Source organism: Chelonoidis abingdonii, chromosome 1 (assembly GCF_003597395.2).
Source record: "Chelonoidis abingdonii isolate Lonesome George chromosome 1, CheloAbing_2.0, whole genome shotgun sequence".
NCBI lineage: Eukaryota > Metazoa > Chordata > Testudines > Testudinidae > Chelonoidis > Chelonoidis abingdonii.
The window spans coordinates 325,632,317-325,651,978 of record NC_133769.1 but is presented as its reverse complement, the minus strand read 5'-3'; the positions used below and the strand labels follow the sequence as shown (position 1 = coordinate 325,651,978).

The following is a 19,662-nucleotide window of genomic DNA, read 5'->3' as shown; positions in this document are numbered from 1 at the left end:
TTTTGTTCAGAAAAAGTTGAAATGTCTTTTTGAACTATTTCTCCCCTTTCTCTGAAATTTCATGAAAAAAAACATAATTTTGCAAAGCATTTTTATTTAAACTGAACTGTGTTTTTCCCAAGGAAAACTGTTCTGTTGAAGTTTTCCCAACCAGCTTCAGTAAAAATCACCAGTGCTGATATATTTATCATCAACACTTAGAGAGGTTTAGTATGTCTTAAAAGCAAGTATAGATGATAAATAATGAGTTGTGCATTATGCCTACTTAGAGAGAGCACAGTAGGAATGTAATTGTTATAATCTAAATATGGTGGAAAATAATACTCTGATCTCTGGAAAACCTGCTGTTACAATATAATTCTATTTTATCCTTCACTAGAGAACAATTAAGTTGTGTTCAAGATTTAAGCAGGCTTAGAATGAACAAATCAATCTTGTTCTTCTTTTTCCTTCCCAAGCTGTAGACACAAGTATTACTCAACTCGTATTTCTGAGGACTCGTGCAGTGAAATTTGAATCAACAGCGGCCTCTCTTATTTCCAATGGGCCTCAAGGTAGGAGTTAATAACGCTAGCGTTTATTACAATATGTTGCATTTCTGAGAAACAGGATTTTTAAAAAATGATTCATGCTACTAAACTGATTTTAAAAACTCCAGATGATTATGGTTTTTCCAGAAAAAGAGCATTAAACAATCTTTAACTTCTATGGAGCCATAACTAATTGCCGCCTTCAATCAAACTCAGTTCCCACAACACCATGCACTCTGGAAACCAACTTCCAGCCAAGAAGAAATGAACAGCTTTCCCTTCAGAACCCATCAACAGCTCATTCCTTAAACCTGCGTAATCTTTCTAAGGCTACATCTTACACTATGAGTGGGAGGTGTGATTCCCCTGCTTGCATACACATATTCACACTAGCTTGATGAGAGTTAGTGCAAGCAGAAATAGTGGTGTGGGTGGCCACAGAGCATGGGCAGTGGCAGCAAGACTTAGCCATGCCAGGTATGGGCTTATATGCAGCACAGCTAAACTGTGTTTCCACTGCTGCTGCCCCCACTACTGCAGCTCCTTTACTATTTGCACTTGCACTAGTTCTCATCCAAGCTAGTGCGAATATGTGTATGCAAGCATGGGAATCGCACTCCCAGCACATACTCTAGAGTCTAGGCATAGCCTAAGATATAGCCTTTCCTATCCATCCATCCAGCTAAAACTCTCATCAAGATTCTCAGCATTTTGTCTCAATTAAAGCAACATCCTTCTCTCTGGCCTTGACAAGTGCAATCTTGCCCTGCTCAGATCCATTCAAAATGCTGCTCAGAGGTAATTTCCTAGCTCATCGCTGTGATCAAGTCACTCCTCTTTGCTTTCCTCAACTAGCCCCCGCTTCTCTATGGCATCAAACAATCTGCTTGCATTCACTTCCAAGGCCCTTCACAGCCTGTCACCACATTGTCTGTCACCTCTCATTTACTGCTGCGATATCAGCTCCCACCTCTGATTGGCCCATGGGAGAACTTCCATTGCTGAATTTTCAAATAATCACCTTTATGCTTTCCTCATGGTGCCCCTCACACTTAAGAGAAGTTCCCTATAAACATCTGCAAAGCTACATCCTCCAAAACCCTCCTTTGTCATGATGCCTACAAAAATGTTGACAACGATTAGGCCACTGATGTGCTGAGACCACAGCCTGTCATGTTGACCAATATTGTCTCATTGTTTCCTTGTTCTCCTCTGTTTGTATCCGTCTATTGTCCCTTGTCTTATTGTGAGCTCTTTGGGGTAGGAACTGGGTATCTGTTGTATGTTTGACTGTGCTTAGCATAATGGGATCCTGGTACTTGACTTGGGCTCCTAGTGCTACGATAATACAAATAATTAATAACTAATTACTGTTGAGTTATGCAGCACAACCTCTGGGACCTTAGCAGTGATCCCGTAAGATGCCAATAGGCTGCCCCAGAATAGCATTTAGGGCTACTCTGCAGCAGGATTCTCTAACTGTTTTTGTACTACTTGGATTGATGCTTCCTCTATTTTTTGCAATCACATTACATCTCTGTAACAACTACAGCAATTGTTTACATGGAAAACTAATATGGGAAAGTACTTACACTGAATTGAAAGATGCTAAAAATACATTATAGCTAGAAATGAGAAGGCAGAACTAGCACTGCATGAAAGGCTAGCTCACCGTAGATCAAGTGCCCTGTAGGGGAGATATTGATAAAATTATTATGACTTTTTTCATTAGTCATTACAAACTTGTTTGCATCTTTTCTGAACATTAATATATAGCTAGGTGCACATTATAGCTAGGATGCTTGGAAATATAACAATACAGTATACTCCTGATTATCTGAATAGCATGGGGGGGACGTGGATTTTATCCACATAATTGGGAGTTGGGATAATTTAGACGGCAGGACAGGGAGCCCTCTGCAGCACCACTGTCATGGCCCTGCTCACCCACAAATCTGGATGCCTGTGCAGTAGCGATCAGTTGAACAAGGAGGGTTATAAAACAAAAGTTCAGCACGAAAGAAGTAACCCTCTTTCTGTGAGCTTGCTGAAAAGTCTGTATTATTTCTGGGCCACCACCTGTAGCACCGTCCTGCCAAAAGATGTCTCTGCAGAAGATATAGTGCCCAATGAAGCTGTTAGGTGTAGACTAGGGTGTCTCAACCTTTTTCTTTCTGGGGCTTCCCCAACATGCTATAAAAACTCCACAGCCCACCTGTGCCACAACTACTGTTCTTCTGCATATAAAAGCCAGGGTGGCATTAGGGGGAAGCAAGCAGGACAATTGCATGGGGCCCTGCAAAGTTAAACTGCTCAGGCTTTGGCTTCAGCCCCGAATGCTGGAGTCAGGGCAGCGTGGGCTGTCTGCCCTGGGACCCAATGAATCTAATGCCAGCTCTGTTTAGCGGACCCCCTGAAACCTGCTTGTGGACCCCCAGGGGGCCTTGGACCCCTGGTTGAGAACTGCTGCCATAGACCAAGTGGCTGCTTTGCAAATTTCCGAATTGGGTGCACTTGCTCGTTCCACCCGTGAGGTTGCTAAGGATCTTGTGGAGTGTGCTTTGATCCACAGGTGCTGGTACTGGGGTGCTGCCGCACCCACTGGCTTGAAGTAGTTCCCATCACATACAAAGTTTACAGACAGTTTGGTTCAATGGCTCTCAGCACCCCCACTATACAAATTGTTCCAGCACCCTGCCTTGATCCTTTCTGGGACAGGAGCCTCTGATGATTTGTAGGCTTCCACAATACGTAGTCTAATCCACCTAGTGATGGAGGACTTGGAAGCTCTGAATCCCTGGCATTTTGGTGAAAGAACACAAATAGAAAACCTGATCTTTTCATGGATTCTGTACACTTGCAACAGATTTTCAATGCTTTTCTGACATCTAAGGAGTGCCACACCTTTTCAGTTGGATGTTGTGGCTTTGGACAGAACAAAGGCAGCACAACCTCTTGGGAAGTGTGGAAGGAGGAATTTACCTTAGGAAGAAGGGATTTTACTGTCCTGAGCACCACCCTGTCTTCATAGAACATGCAGTATGGCTCCTGAATGGGTAAGGCTGCCAGCTCCCACACTCACCTAGCGGATGTGACAGCTACTAAGAAACGAGTCTATGGATAAATAAAAGACCAATACAGAAGTCAAAGGCTCAGAGGGATGATTTGTCATGTCAAAGGTTCCGTTTTAGGAAAAGTGGCCTGACTACTACTGTGGCTAATCGGACTGCTAGAAGGACTCTGGCTACCTGTGGATTGTCTGTCAGGGAGTCCAAGGATCCTGCAAATACCATGCTATTAAGAGCAGACACCTGACACGCAATGGTCCTGGGCTGCAAACCTCTCTCTATGCCGCCTTGGAGAAAGTTCAGAATGATTGGAATTCCTGGACTTCTGGGATTTGCATTGTACACTTGACACCGGTTGTTGAATCTGGACCAGATAGAGGAGGATGATAGTCTCGTAGACAAAAACAGTATCTTAATGATTCTGGAGGACAGACTGAGACCTTCTAGAGCTTCCCTCTCAAAAGCAGGCTGTTAGTTGAAGCTGTTTCAGGTCCAGATGAAGGAAAGGACCTTGTTGAGAGGATGCCAGTTTCCATGGAAGCTGGAGTGAGGGCTCCAGTTTCATCTCTGTCACAGCTAAGAACCAAGGTCTCCTCTGCCAATGAGGAGTTATCAGTGTTACCATTGCCTATTCTCTTTTTATTTTCTGGACCACTTTCCCCAGTAGTGAGAAGGGTGGAATCGTGTAAAGTAGGCCCTGTGGTCAGCCAGGCAATAAGACATCTGTCTGCGTGGATCTCTGGTCTGCCTCCTTTGTGAACTGTTTTGGCCTCTTTGCATTCTTATCATTCACAGGTTGGTTAAAGGGAGGCTGAATGATGAGACTGAAAACCTCCTGATTTCAGGCACCATTCAGCATTGTTGATCCTGTGCCTGCTAAGCCAGTTTGGATTTTGATTCAAGTCTCCTTCGATGTGGATCTCTGAGGAAAATGAGGAACCATTCCACCCTCCTCATTATTTCTGTTACGTCTGCATGTAGTGCTGGACTCGTTTTCCCTTGGTTGTTTAAATATGTGACCACAGTCTTACTGTCTGATTGAAGCAGGACATGGTTCCTTCTTAGAGTGGGCAGGAACCTTCCCAGAGCTAGCTTGGCAGCTTTAGAAAGTTTACGCTGTGAGCCTTTTCCTCTGTCTCCAGGGTCCTGGGCTGTTTGAGTCTCCAACTGAGCTCCCTACCCTCCAGGCTGGCGTCGGTTGTGAGGACTAAAGGATCTGGAAGCCAGATAGGACGTGCCTTGGTGGACATTGTTGTGGGCGGACCACCATTGTAAGGAGTTGAACACCTATGTTGGAACCTGTACTTGATCTTTCATGTGTTCCCGGGAGTTGTCCCACACCATTAGTATGAAGGATTGAAGACTTCTGATGTGTGATTGTACCTGTGGAGTGATCGCTGTGCTTGAGACCAAGAGTCTTAGCAGTTGGGGGCATAATGCTATGGTAGATCTCCTGCAGCTCTGGGTAAAGAAAATAAATTCTTGGACTGATGAGTAGATCTTTGCTACCGAGGTGTCTATTTCTGCCCCTAGGTGGGTTATTCTGGTGAATGGAACCAGAGAAAAAACAGTTACCTACCTGTCAGTGTTCTTTGAGATGTGATGCAGACATGTATTTCATGTGGATGTGTGCATGCTCTGTGCACCAGAGCCAGAGAACTTTGCCTAGCAATATCCGTGGGGCGGCACTCACACCCTGCAGCCATAGTCCCTCCCCTGGCTGTATAAGGGTGCACCACTCGAAACCCCTCAGATCCTTCACACTGAATGTCCGAAGTACAGACTCTGATGCAGAGGAGACAAACGATGGGGCATGGAATACATGCCTGTGTAACCCTTCTGCCTGTCTGAGCTGGCAGCAACAAGGGCCGAGTTCAGTATCTAGGGGTTCTGTTTCAATAACACAATGCAAAACCAGCTTGAGCCCCCACCCAGTGACAATTACATACCACCTCACTAGGCACCTCTAAGAGGCAATACTTTTCCTCTGGCAAGCACAGAGTCTGAGTGTAGCAAAATCCTTTTAATAAAGGAGGGAAACAATTCGGCATTATGTTGGGGAAACACCACAAACAGGATTCATAACACAAACCATGAGCAAAAGACCCACCCCCAAGTAAGTTTGGCAGTGTCCTTTCCCCCTCAGAGTCTTAAGTCCAGCAACCCAAAAAATCACCCAAAGTCCCAAAAGTCCAACACTCCAAAAGTCTCTTGAGTCCAGCAACCCAAAAATCACCCAAAAGTCCAATAACCCAGAAGTCTCTGTTCCTGGTCAGTGCAGTTCAAAAGTTTATCTGCAGAGTTTTACCTCCCAGCCTTGGTGGAAATGGGGCGGGGGGCCACGCAGGGGTGGTAAGGGGCACCTTACATGGTCCGAGGCCAACTACTGCGCCTCGCTGTGGATTTCTGCTGTACCCTTCACCATGAGCTGCTCCACTCTACCAGCCATCCCACAAACTGCTCTACTCTACCAGCCACTCTAGCTGTCTCACAGACATGCTCTGCTCTGCCAGCTGTTCAGCAATATATCTTCAGGGCTCCCACAGCAATTTTAGCTCTTTAGTGATTTCAGCTTGTAGTAGGAGAACCCCAGTGCTGGTGCACCATTAACCCAAAGTGAATTCAGCTCAGCAGCCTGTAACTAGACTCCTAATAGAATCAAAACTAGCTCTGATATTCTACAGTGGAGAAAGAAGGAGGTACAAATGATGCTTCCAGTCTTCAAAAGAGACCCATACCATCAGAAACACATATCTAACCCCCAATTTCTCTCAGTTCACTGGGGGGGTTGGAACTCAGTCCCTTGTCTAGCGAGTGCTACTTAGTTGATGGCGAGTCCCTCTGTCATAAAACAATTCCACTATCCTTGATTCACATAATCAGGGTAACAAAACTTTATTCTTCCTTCCCCAATTACAAAGAAAAGACGGTTACTCACCTTTGTAACTGTTGTTCTTCGAGATGTGTTGCTCATATCCATTCCAATTAGGTGTGCGCGCGCTGCGTGCACGTTTGTCGGAAGATTTTTACCCTAGCAACACTCGGTGGGTCGGCTGGGTGCCCCCTGGCATGGCGCCGTTATGGCACCGAGTATATACCCCTGCTGACCCATCCGCTCCTCAGTTCCTTCTTGCCGGCTACTCCGACAGTGGGGAAGGAGGGCGGGTTTTGGAATGGATATGAGCAACACATCTCGAAGAACAACAGTTACAAAGGTGAGTAACCCTCTTTTCTTCTTCGAGTGCTTGCTCATATCCATTCCAATTAGGTGAATCCCAAGCCTTACCTAAGCGGTGGGGTCGGAGTGAGATACTGCAGAATGCAGAACCGCTGAGGCGAAGGCTGCATCATTTCTGGATTGTTGCATCAAGGCATAATGGGAAGCAAAGGTGTGCACTGAAGACCAAGTAGCTGCTCGACATATCTCCTGGATAGTTACTTGAGATAAGAAGGTGGCCGACGAGGCCTGAGCCCTGGTAGAATGTGCGGTAATATGACCCCTAGAAATATGAGCTAGATCATAGCAAGTACGGATGCACGCCGTTACCCAGGACAAAATCCTCTGAGAAGAGATGGGTAGGCCTTTCATCCAGTCTGCCACTGCAACAAAGAGTTGGGGTGTTTTGCGGAAGGGCTTTGTCCGGTCAATATAAAAGGTGAGCGCCCTACAGATGTCGAGGGAATGCAACTGCTGCTCCCGACGGGATGCATGTGGCTTGGGAAAGAAGACCGGGAGGACTATGTCTTGATTGAGATGGAAGGCCGAAACTATTTTGGGGAGGAATGCTGGATATGGACGCAACTGCACCTTGTCTTTGTGGAACACCATATACGGTGGGTCCACCATCAGATCCCGAAGCTCAGAGACTCTTCTAGCCGACGTGATGGCTACAAGGAAGGCTGTTTTCCATGACAGATATAGGGGCGAGCAGGTTGCCAATGGGTCGAATGGAGGAGACGTAAGCCTCGTCAGGACCAGGTTCAGGTCCCAGGAAGGGGCGGGGTGGCATACTAGGGGGGTATAGATGCTCCAGACCCTTGAGGAACCTCAAAACCATAGGGTCGGAGAAGACAGAGTGACTACTTTCTCCTGGGTGGAAAGTAGAAATAGCCACCAAGTGCACTCGCAATGAAGAGGTAGCAAGACCTTGCTGTTTAAGATACCAGAGGTAGTCCAGTATAGTGGGGATGGGAACCTCCGTGGGTGTGGCATTCAGTGTTTGACACCAACAGGAAAAACGCTTCCACTTGGCCAAGTATGTAGACTGAGTGGAAGGTTTTCTGCTACCCAGGAGAACTTCTTGCACTGGGGCAGAGCAGCGTAACTCCGATTGGGTTAACCATGCAGGAGCCACGCTTTGAGAAGAAGGGATTGCAGGTCTGGGTGGTGAAACCTGCCGTGGTCCTGAGTTATAAGATCTTGATGAAGAGGCAGGGAGATTGGGTCAGCTATCGAGAGGTCGAGCAACGTGGTGTACCAATGTTGTCAGGGTCACGCAGAGGCGACCAGGATCAGGCAAGCCTTGTCCCTGTGGAGCTTTAGGAGAACCTTGTGCACCAGTGGGAAGGGTAGAAAGGCGTAAAGCAACTGGCTCTTCCATGGGATTAGGAAGGCGTCTGATATCGAGCCCGGGGCAAGATCTTGGAAGGAGCAGAACCTCTGGCATTTCCTGTTCTCGCGAGAAGCAAAGAGGTCTATGTGGGGAAAGCCCCACTTCCGGAAAACAGAATGTATAATGTCCGGACGAATCGACCACTCGTGAGACAGAAAAGATCTGCTGAGTTGATCTGCCAGAGTGTTCCGAACCCCTGGGAGAAAAGACGCCACAAGGTCTATTGAGAGGGCTATGCAAAATTCCCACAGTTGGATCGCCTCCTGACAAAGGGGGGAGGATCGAGTCCCTCCCTGCTTGTTTATGTAGTGCATCGCCATTGTGTTGTCCGTAAGCACTGAAACACAACGACCCTGCAGATGTTGCTGGAACGCCTGGCACACCAGGCGGACTGCTCTCAGCTCTCGGACGTTTATGTGCAGTGCCAGCTCTCGAGATGACCAGAGGCCTTGAGTGCGAAGATGGCCTAGGTGAGTCCCCCAGCCTAGAGATGATGCGTCCGTCGTTAGGGACACTGAGGGCTGCATCGGATGGAACGGCAGTCCTGCACACACCAGGGAGGGTGTTAGCCACCAGTCAAGGGAGTGTAGAATGCTCTGAGGAATGGTGACCACCATATCTATGGCATCTCTGCCTGGGCAGTAAACTGAGGTGAGCCAGGTTTGAAGGGGACACAGGCGTAGTTTGGCATGGTTGGTTACAAAGGTGCATGCGGCCATGTGACCGAGGAGGCTGAGACAGTTGCGAGCAGAGGTCGTCAGAAAGCCTTGGAGGCTTTTTATAATTGAAACTATTGCCTGAAATCGGGGTAGTGGTAAGCAGGCTCTTGCGAGTTTGGAGTCTAGAATGGCCCCAATAAACCCTATTCTTTGTGTGGGCACTAGAGTAGATTTTTCTAGATTGATCATCAGGCCTAATCGGCTGAACAGGTCCTTGACGATGCCCAAGTGCCTGGTGACTTGGGCCTCGGAGGTCCCTCGAATAAGCCAGTCGTCTAGGTAAGGAAAGACATTTATTTGACGACGACGGAGGGAGGCGGCCACTACAGCCATACACTTCGTGAACATGCGAGGGGCTGTAGAAAGGCCAAACAGAAGGATCGCAAATTGAAAATGTTGGCGGTTCACCATAAACCGTAGGTACCGTCTGTGCGGAGGGTAAATGGCGATGTGGAAATATGCGTCCTTCATGTCGAGAGCAGCGTACCAGTCTCCGGGATCCAGGGATGGGATGATGGTCCCCAGGGATACCATATGGAACTTCAACTTTTTCATGAACATGTTGAGTCCTCGCAGGTCCAGGATGGGTCGGAGACCTCCTTTTGCCTTGGGATTAGGAAATATCGGGAATAAAATCCCTTGCCCCTTAATTCCTCCGTACCTCCTCTATAGCCCCGATCGAGAGGAGCGTCACGAACCTCTTGCCAGAGGAATTGCTCATGAGAGGGTCCCTGAAGAGGGGGACGGGGGGGGTGGGAGGGAGGGGGCAAAATGAATTGGAGGTGCTATCCAAATTCTACCGTGCATAGATCCAACGATCCGAGGTTAATTGGGTCCACGCAGGGAGGAAGAAGGAAAGGCGGTTGCAAAACTGAAAAGGACTGGTGCTCTGCTCTCGGGCGCACCTTCAAAAGTTTGGTTTGGGGCCTGTCATTGGTTTGGCGGGACCGTTATTGTGGCCCCCTTGGGGTCCAGACTGCCATCTGCGGTTACCACAACCGCGCCTTCTGCCAAAGTCTTGTCGTGGCCTGGGTGGGGGGTAAGGGCGCTGAGGCTGGCTACGGAAGGACCTTCGTTGGGTCTGTGGGGTATGCATTCCGAGGGAACGCATTATCACCCGATTGTCCTTGAGACTCTGCAGCCTAGGGTCCGTTTTCTGAGAGAAGAGGCCCTGGCCTTCAAATGGCAGGTCTTGGATGGTATGCTGCAGTTCAGGAGGTAGGCTTGACACTTGCAGCCACGATATCCGTCTCATCGTGATTCCGGAGGCCACAGTTCTGGCTGCCGAATCAGCAGCATCGAGTGAGGCCTGGAGGGAGGTCCATGCAACTTTGTTTCCTGCTTCCAGAAGGGCCTGGAATTCCTGGCGGGAGTCCTTTGGGACCAGTTCAGTGAACTTGCCCACCGCCTGCCAGGTATTATATCTGCTAAGCAGGGCCTGTTGGTTCACCACCCTGAGTTGGAGGCCCCCCGCAGACTAGACTTTACATCCCAACAGGTCCATACGTCTAGCCTCCCTTGATTTTGGGGCGGGGGCTTGCTGGCCATGGCGTTCCCGCTCATTCACGGATTGGACCACCAGAGAGCATGGGGGAGGGTGGGTATATAAGTACTCATACCCCTTGGAGGGCACCATGTACTTTCATTCCACCTCTCTGGCCATGGGAGGGATAGACGCTGGGGATTGCCAGATGGTGTCTGCTTTGGCTTGTATGGAGCGGATAAATGGTAAAGCCACACAAGTTGGCGCATCCACCGACAGGATGTCTATCACAGGGTCTTCAACGTCTGGGACTTCCTCTACCTGTAGATTGATATTTAAGGCAACTCGCCTCAGAAGGTCCTGGTGGGCTCGGAGGTCAATAGGGGGCGGGCTCGATGAGGATGTCCTGGCTACCGCCTCATCTGGGGAAGAGGAAGATGACAGACCAGGGAGGAGTGGCTCATGTATGGACTCGTGGTCAGGAGGCATGTGAGGATCTAGTGCCAAAGGAGAGCCATCTGTACCCGCTGGAGGGAGGCGGCTAACAGTGGTCTCTGGTGCGTGATGTTCCGATATGCCCAAGGCGTCCAAAAGGACCACTGTTGAGGACCTTGGTCTGGACCTGGAGCCTCATGTAGAACTCGGCTGTGTGCGTCCGAATCCCCGTAGGAAGCACTATCAGTGTGCGATGAGACAGACGCATGCCACGATTGCAATGGCAGGGCGGAGACCGCTTGGGGAGGAACCCTGCATCCAGCGAACTGTTCTCCATGCTGCACCGGAGAGTGGTACTGGGTTCCATACCGGTACCGGGAATAGGACCAGGACCTGCGACCGGCACCGTGCTGGGAGGTCGACTGAGATCTTGAAGCTCTATGATGAGAGCAGCTGCGGTGCGAACAGTGCCGGGAGCTGGATCGGAGGCTGGAGTATCAGGCCGGCGAGCAGCATCTCAAATGGTGCCGCGAGTACGACCTGTACTGAGAAGGAGATCGGTACTGGGACTGCGAGCAGCATCAGGAACGGGATCGGTGCTGAGATCGAGAATGCTGGCGGGACCTCGATCTTGAGTGGTGCCTCTCAGCAGTGCCGATTAAGGACGGTCTTACCATGGCAGGCTTGCCTGTTGATTTGAATAACCTGCACTGGTGGTGCCGGGGGCTGAGGCAGGGTGGGCTCTGTTAATGCAATCAGTTCCCTCGCCGTAGAAAATGTCTCTGGCATGGTGGGAACGATGAGCTCTACCGAGGCATGCGCCGGGGAGCTGTCAGGCACCGGACTCGATGGCCCTTGCGAGGCCAGAATCAACGGTGCTGAGATTGTCGGTGCCGCAGCAGCTACTGGTGCTGGTCAGCTCGACTTAGGCCGCTACTCAGACTGCGGTGCAGACAGTGAAGCCGCAGGAGCTTTCAGCTTCTTGGCTTGTGGGGAGAGGGAGCGGTGCCGGGCAGGATTCTGGGCCGGTGCCGGGTGGTGCCGGCGCACTCCAGTGCCGACGAGGCACTTCTCCCCGGTGCGGACTGACTGGCACCTAGTGCTGAAGGTGGAAGAGTGAGGGCTGCCTCCATTAGGAGTTGCTTGAGGCGAAAGTCCCGCTCCTTTTTTGTCCACGGCTTGAAGGATTTGCAGATCCGGCACTTGTCTGTGAGGTGGGATTCCCCCAAGCACTTGAGACAGGAGTTGTGAGTGTCTCCTGTGGGCATCGGCCTGCGGCAAGCCGAGCACGGTTTGAAACCCGGTGAGCCAGGCATGGCCTGGGCACCGGGTGAGGGAAAGGGCTAATCCCCAACCCTCTGAACTATATACACTAACTACGTTTACAAAAAAGTATTAACTAGAACTATAGAGAATAAACTGTATACACAATAAGTATTAGAACGAGTGAATAGCTAGGGAGGTGGAGATCAGCTAAGCCACACTCCACTGTTCCAACGACCGACACGGGCAGTAAGAGGGAACTCAGGAGCGGATGGGTCGGCAGGGGTATATACTCAGTGCCATAACGGCGCCACGCCAGGGGGCGCCCAGCCGACACACCAAGTGTTGCTAGGGTAAAAATCTTCCGACGAACGTGCACGCGGCGCGCACACACCTAACTGGAATGGATATGAGCAAGCACTCGAAGAAGAAACTGGGGATCCCACAGCAGCCAAAGTGACCATTTGGGCTGCTGTGGGCTCATGCTAGGTGGAGTGGGTGTGCCTATGCAAATGAGATCAGCCCCTGAAGTTCTTTTCCACAATTTGCCACAATTCACCACCAGATGTCAGGGTAGAACTCATCCTGACTCTGCTTATATCTGCATGACATTTTGAAGAACAATAATGACAGGTAGGTAACTTTTTTCTTCTTTGAGTAGATGGAGCCTTGTATTCCCTGTTGGTGACTCACAAGCAGTATTCGCAGGAGGTAGGCTCATAGTCTATTTAAAGGACTGCAGGATTGCCTTCTCAAAGTTTGCATCTGATCTGGATGCCACCATAATGGCATAGTGGTTTGCAAAAGTTATGCACAGAAGACCAAGTAACCACCCTACAAATGTAATTTAGAAATGCAAATATTGCCTGAACTCTCTTGGAATGAGCTCATATCTGTAGAAGAGGTGTAGCCTGGGCTACTTTGTATGTTATCATGATACAGGAAATTATCTATCTGGACATTGTGTGTGAAGACACTGCTTGGTCCTTCATTTGGGTTGCCTCTGAACAAACAGATCAGATGAAGAACGGAAAGGTTTGGTTCTATCTAGCTTAAAAAGCTAAACATCTCCTGAAATCCAAAGTGTGAAGATGCTGTTCCTCTGTGGTTGAATGTGGCTTAGGGAAGAACACTGATAGATATCTAACTGGGTTCAAGTGAAACTGGGAAATCACCTCAGATAAAAAAATTAAAGTGTGGCTGCACAGGTACTTTGTCTTTGGAAAACTGCATGTAAGAAGGATCTGCCATCAATGCCTGCAACTCTCATACTCTCCTTGCAGATGTGATTGCTACAAGGAAGGCAGTTTTCTGACACAGAATGGGGAAAGAAGAAATTGCCAGAGGCTTGAACAGAGGTCCTGTAAGATATGCTAAAACAGTATTAAGATCCTGCAAAAGAATTGACTTTTTAACCATCGGGTGGAGATGAGTGACTTCATGGAGTTCAAAAACACTGACTTCCCACAGGTGGATGAAATGCTGAAATCTCTGCCAGATGGACTCTCAGTGAACTAAGTGCAAGATCAGAAGACTGAGGGCAAGTCTACACTACTGTGCTACATTCGCACAGCTGTACCAATGCAACTGCGCTGCTGTAGCACGTCTGGTGAAGTCGTGCTGTGCAGACTGGAGACTGTCTCCCACCAACATAGTACAGTGTGGACACTGCTTTAAGCTGATGTAACTTACATCACTTAGGAGGTGGAGTTGGAGTGCACTGATTATTTCCTACTAGGTGAGATTTGGACTGGAAGATTCTTGAGGAATTTGCTGGTGAGGGAGATTGATTGGTGTGGCAGGGAGCTAACAGCCTAATTTCTAGCAAAGCTCACTCTTGCTGAGGCAGAAAGGTGTAAACAGAGACTCTGGGTGTCTCCCGCAGCCTGTTACACCCTTGCAGCCCCTGGGGACCAAAAGGGGTTCATGGACCCCAGTTTGTGAACCTCTGCATCCAGCAGTCAAATTCCTACATATTTGTATGCCTGTCAAAACAGACTTCTGTTTCACTGCTCTTAAACATTTTCACTGTTTACTTTTTTTCAGGTTCTGTCAACTTCTGGAGTCTGTTCAGTGGAATCCCCCTTACAGCAAGTTTCATACCTGTAAGTTTGAGCAATGGATTTCAGAGGGCTAAGCTGTGTAGGACTGAGTGCAGCACACTTCTTACAGTTCAAGATACACTCCGTATGGGGGAGGGGGGGAAATATTACTGCTTTGCTTTGTTTAATTATGCTAAGTACACATCTGCTCATTTAGATTATGAGCATTCACGTGTTGTGGGTTATTTCCGTTATAATCAATATAGTATTATCATGCTGCATGAATTATTAGCTAACAACACATCCTACATTAACGTTTGTCTCAGTCTAGAGTGAAATCCCACATCAGCAGTATTGCTGTCACTGCGGACAATTCCTTTATTTATGCAGCAGATGATGATGGATATGTGTATGTCTACAGCATCAAAGACTATGCCCTTCAGGACCCAGAGCGAGAACCACCAAAATGTGTGTCTTGTGGATTGGGTTTTTATATATTAAATATTTTTGTATTTGTATTTTTATATGTAAGTATAAAACATATTTTGGAACACGTGATCTGGGGGAAAGGGGTTTAAAAAACAAAGTCTTTCTCATGATCTACTTATACTTCTATTTCATTGTAATATTTTAATCTCCTTTTCCCAGATCATGTATGCTCCAAAATGTTTATGCCTTAGCTTGTTCTTAGCATAGTTGAGTATGGTGACCATAGTTCCCATATAACTTCCTTAACAAAATTAATTCACTGTGGATCAAATGCAGGCAAATCTCAATAGAATTCAGTGGGAAGGAAGGACTGAGTAAAACCTGGATGAGGACTTCAGGATTTCATCTGGTGCAATGGTTCTCAACCTATTTACTATTACGGGCCACATATGCAGCTCTCTATCTGTTATGTGGGCTGCATCCACATAATATATATACTACCTGTACGGCCGTGAGGATGCCACATGGGTTCCAGCTGTGTACTGATTGGGCCACAAGCATCATGTGGGTTGTGGATTGAGAACCACTGATCTGGTGACATTTATAACTGTGTATCTTAGTGGAAGCTACCTAGTAAAAGAAAACAGAGCAGTTTCAAAATACATCCAGGGTAAAGTTTTAACAACTTTGTTGCATTAAAAAAAAAATTGCTTTAAAACCATAAATACTTTTTAATGTCCTTGCTTCTTAGGTAGTAGTTTGTTTACACCTGACACAGTGCAGTGTTCTTGTGTAGCAACATATTTGTGTATTAATCTGAATTATATGTATAATGCATATTTATTCTCTATATTGCTGTAGATGTGAATCATTGGAGAGCTCATGTAAATATAGTTGTATCGTAAGTACTGTCTCATGTCTTTAACAGAATATTTTTTTATGTATAAATATACAGACCGGCACATGTGTTGCTTGATATAAATATAATTAGGTTTTATGTCTATTGTGGTAATACCTAAGAGTCTGTCATGAGTCAGGATCCCTGGTCCATCTTCCACTATTATACGATGATCATGTGCAGTAAATACTTTTCAAATTACATAAACTCATTTATGGTTCACTTCAGTGTCAGTCAGCACTATCAGAACTATACTATATCAGATATTGCTTTGGCTGTAATCCCTTGAAACAATTTAATGTGACTGCTGCTACAGTATTAACTTTAGCATTAGCAGAAATGACCCACGTAAACAATTTGTAACACAAGAAGTTTCTAATGACAAAATGTAAATGACATGGTGTCATAAGTCTTTAGTTATATATGGTGCTTAAGTAGATTTGTTCTGATAATCACTTTCATTTTGATAGAGTACAGGTGGTTGATGAAGAAAAAGTCCTGCTTTCCTCTTCTATTGATTGTACCATTCGTCTGTGGAGTCTGGATGGAGAGTACATTGGTAAGGATTATCACAGAATACCACGGTTGGAAGGGACCTCAGGAGATCATGTAGTCCAACCCCCTGCTCAAAGCAGGACAAATCCCTAGACAGTTTTTTTTTTTTAAAACCCCTGTTCCCTAAATGGTCCCCTCAAGGACTGAACTCACAACCCTGGGTTTAGAAGCCAGTGCTCAAACCACTGAGCTATCCCTACAAAAACAGCATGGCTATGATAGTTAACTTTAAAAAGGAGTGGCATACAACAAAAATATTTACTGAAGTAGCCCCTATGGACATTCATAAACTCCCATGCTGCTGTAGCCATAGGCTAATAAATTATCTTAGCCAGAGGATTCTCAGCTCATAGTGGAGTATTTCATGTTAGGACTTTTTATGTTTTCTGGTATAAGCAAGCCCTGTTTCAGTTCTACATGGGCTACGTTTGGCTCATGAGGCAAGATTTGCCCACCCCTGAAATGGGTGCTCTATTTTTTATTCCCAGTGAAAGCCAGCTGTGGCATTAAAATAGTGTATGATAAAACTGCTTTCTAATACAGAGCTTTCTAAGGAGGTAGAGTATAGCCAAACCATATTTAGAAGTGGCTGCCCTTCAGTTCAAAGCACCAAAGGTTAGATTTTTAAGGTATTTACATGCCTAAAGATGCAGATAGACTCCTAGTGGGGGATTTTGCAATCAATAGGAGTTAGGTGCATAGGCACTTTTGAAAATTCCATTACATGCTAGCTGCATATTTAGACAATTAAAATACTTTTAAAACATCTATCCCTAAGTGCCTGATCCAACACACCCATTCAAGCAAACATATATTTTGATTGGTCTTAGAGGCATTGGATCAGACCCTTAAAATCTTCTGACAAACTACCTTGCAATTAAGGACTTCTCTGGTTAGTTTATTTCATCCACAAAAGTTTTGAAACCACAACTGCTCTTCCAAGACAAAATTTCTTTTCAAAGTTCTTCCCAGCAGCAGAAGTTTGTATACTTCAAAAAGTAAAAATTTTAAAGCATTGTTTTTTGTCTTAGTTGCGACTTCCCTTGATTTTAGGAGGCGGTGGTTTGGGGCTGTGTACCCTTTGAAACTTTACAATGCCTGCTTGTTTATATTTTCTTTCTAGGGACTTTTGGGCAGGCAGAACCATGGGAAATTTTCACACCTGCCTCCTGGAAACATCCCAGGGTTCCCTACGAAATCTTGATAGACCCACAAAGCATGCCAATTCACCCCATGCTAGAACGAGAGCCACCTGTCTTACAACTCATAAACACAGAGCCAAGTAATGTAACTCTGGAAAACTCCTTCTTTAAGGTTTGTGTATAGACAGCAAAGCGGAGTGTATTTCATGTGGGCTGGCTGTTTTGCATGCTTTGCTGTTATCTAGTAAAGTGAACATGTAGGAAAATGATGTAATAGATTTATGTAAGGCATTTGTAAGGCAAATGGATTTAAACTGTCTAGCTATAGGTCTCAAAATATAAATGGGGAACCATTAAGCAGGTGTATTTCAAGTGGGGGCCGAAAGGCATCAGTTCTGACCTTACCCTGTTCAACGTTTTTTTCAATGACCTGAAAGAAAACAAAATCATTACTGGTGAAGTTTTGGGGAGTGGTAAATAAAGAACTAGTCACTGCTGCAGTGTTTCCTGGATTGTTTGGTAAGCAAGCTGGGTACTAGCAAATGTGTTTCAGTAGGGCCAAACAAAATCATACCTCTAGGCCTGAAGAATGCAGGTGCCATGCTCACAGGATAGGGGATGCTATCCTAGGAAATAGTGACTCTGAAAAGACTTGAGCTATGGTAGACAATCAGCTTAACGTGAAATCCCAGTGCAACACTTTGGCCAAAAGAGAATATAGAGTAGGAGGAGAGAGATTACTTTTGTATCTGGCACTGGTGCAACCACTACTGTGTCCAGTTCTTGTGTCTACAATTGAGAAGGATGTTGATAAATCATAGAGGGTTTAGAGAAGAACCAAGAGAATAATTAAAGGATTGGAAAATACACCTTACACGAGATTGAAGGAACTCAATCCGTTTAGTTTAAGAAAAGGTTAGGAGTGATTTGACCATTGTTTCAGTATCTACACGGGGAACAGATATTTAATAATGGCCTCTTCTATCTAGCAGAGAAAAGTATAACAAGATCTAAAAGCTGGAAGCTGAAGCTAGACAAATTCAGACTAGAAATAAGACATAAATGTTTAATAGTGAGGTAATCAACCCCTGAAACAACTTAAAGGTTGTGGTACATTCTCCAGCACTAGAATCTTTTAACTTAAGATTGGATGTTTTCCAAAAAGTTATGCTTTGATTCAAACTGAAATTAATTCAGGGAAGTCCTATGACCTTGTTATGCAGGTCAGACTAAATGACCATGATAGTCCTTCTTTTTGGCCTTCTATCTGTGAATAGACAAGTTACAGCCCAGTTTTCATTTCTTACCTTTAAACCACAGTGTCTAGGATTTTTTCTCCTGAAAATCTTAGCCCGGGTGCACACAGCTGTTGCAGTGCAGCTGAAGACTACATGTGAGCATAGGTAAGATTAGACTAGGCACAGGCCCCTGCATTGAACATATGCAAGTATCTGGCCCCTGGCATCCCTGTATCTTTACTTGCAAGTACCCATCATATTGGGAAAAAGGTGCGGGAACAAAATGGGTTTGTTCCTTCTGAGTTGTCAGTATCCGTTTCACACTATAGGGATTGCTCTAGTTTCACTGTCTTTTCTCTTTTTAAATAGCAATCAGTGTATAGTAGTTCAAGTCAGTGTTCTCTTGAAAAAAATTCCCATAAATCTTCCATTCCAATTATCTGTCTGGCTCCTGGTTAGTCTTTTTCCATATATAAGAGAGAACAAGCTATGATCTAAATCTTAACAAGACTAAAGATCAGGCAGACTGGCATAGTGGGCTATAGGAATTAGTTTCTTTTAAAATAAAATCCATTATGAGGAAGAAGTCCTCCTGGTAATCTAGCAATCAAGGCTTGCCTCCATCTTCCTTCTCAAACCAGAATGCTCTATCAGCCAAAACATATTTTTGAAATAAGCAGGTAAAAGTAGTTTATCAGAGTTCAGTCCACATATATGAAGTTAAAATTGATAGTATCTCATGCTGTATCCTAAATAGTAAGCAAATACTGAGTAAAGAGTGCAAGCAGCCTGCTAATTGCATATTCTTACTAATACAGTCTGCACGCGCTTGAAGAATTGTCACAATAAGGGTTCATGCAAATTGAGGCCTTATATAAGATTGTAACCTGAGAACCTTCCAAAAAATGTAACAATTAACATAATGTATGACATTGAATACATTTAATTCATCCCTCATCCCAGTTTTAAAGTAACTGTTTTCTTCCAAAATTTTTTTAAATGGTTTACTCAGACTTGTAAAAGTGCCCCAGAAGTGACAGGATTAGATAGGACCATCATGGCAGTAACATGAAGAAATGTAGTGGCAGTCTAAATACTTTCTGCATTGCTAAGTGTTCTCTTGGTGCGTTTTCAGCATGAAGTGAGCTATAACCCCAAACTTCCCCAAGTCACCAAGCCTGACCTGGATATCAAAGAGGAAATCAACCAGCGGGCTTATGCACAAGCTTTGAGTAAAAGGTAAAATG

General features: G+C 45.9%; 1 protein-coding gene across 3 annotated transcripts in view; it reads left to right on the top strand.

Moving 5' to 3' along the window:
• LOC116834099 (cilia- and flagella-associated protein 337-like) overlaps window positions 1–19,662 on the top strand; it is an 80,968-nt gene that overhangs the window by 60,755 nt on the left and 551 nt on the right. Inside the window, exons 23-29 of one of the 3 annotated variants that reach the window (XM_032795974.2) lie at window positions 459–554; window positions 14,158–14,216; window positions 14,480–14,621; window positions 15,444–15,483; window positions 15,951–16,039; window positions 17,159–17,349; window positions 19,551–19,654. In XM_032795974.2, the coding sequence (XP_032651865.1) occupies window positions 459–554; window positions 14,158–14,216; window positions 14,480–14,621; window positions 15,444–15,483; window positions 15,951–16,039; window positions 17,159–17,349; window positions 19,551–19,654 (721 nt within the window). Of the gene's footprint in view, window positions 1–458; window positions 555–14,157; window positions 14,217–14,479; window positions 14,622–15,443; window positions 15,484–15,950; window positions 16,040–17,158; window positions 17,350–19,550; window positions 19,655–19,662 lie in introns of those variants that run through there. The other 2 variants (XR_012655039.1, XM_032795975.2) reach the window with 2 other exon arrangements.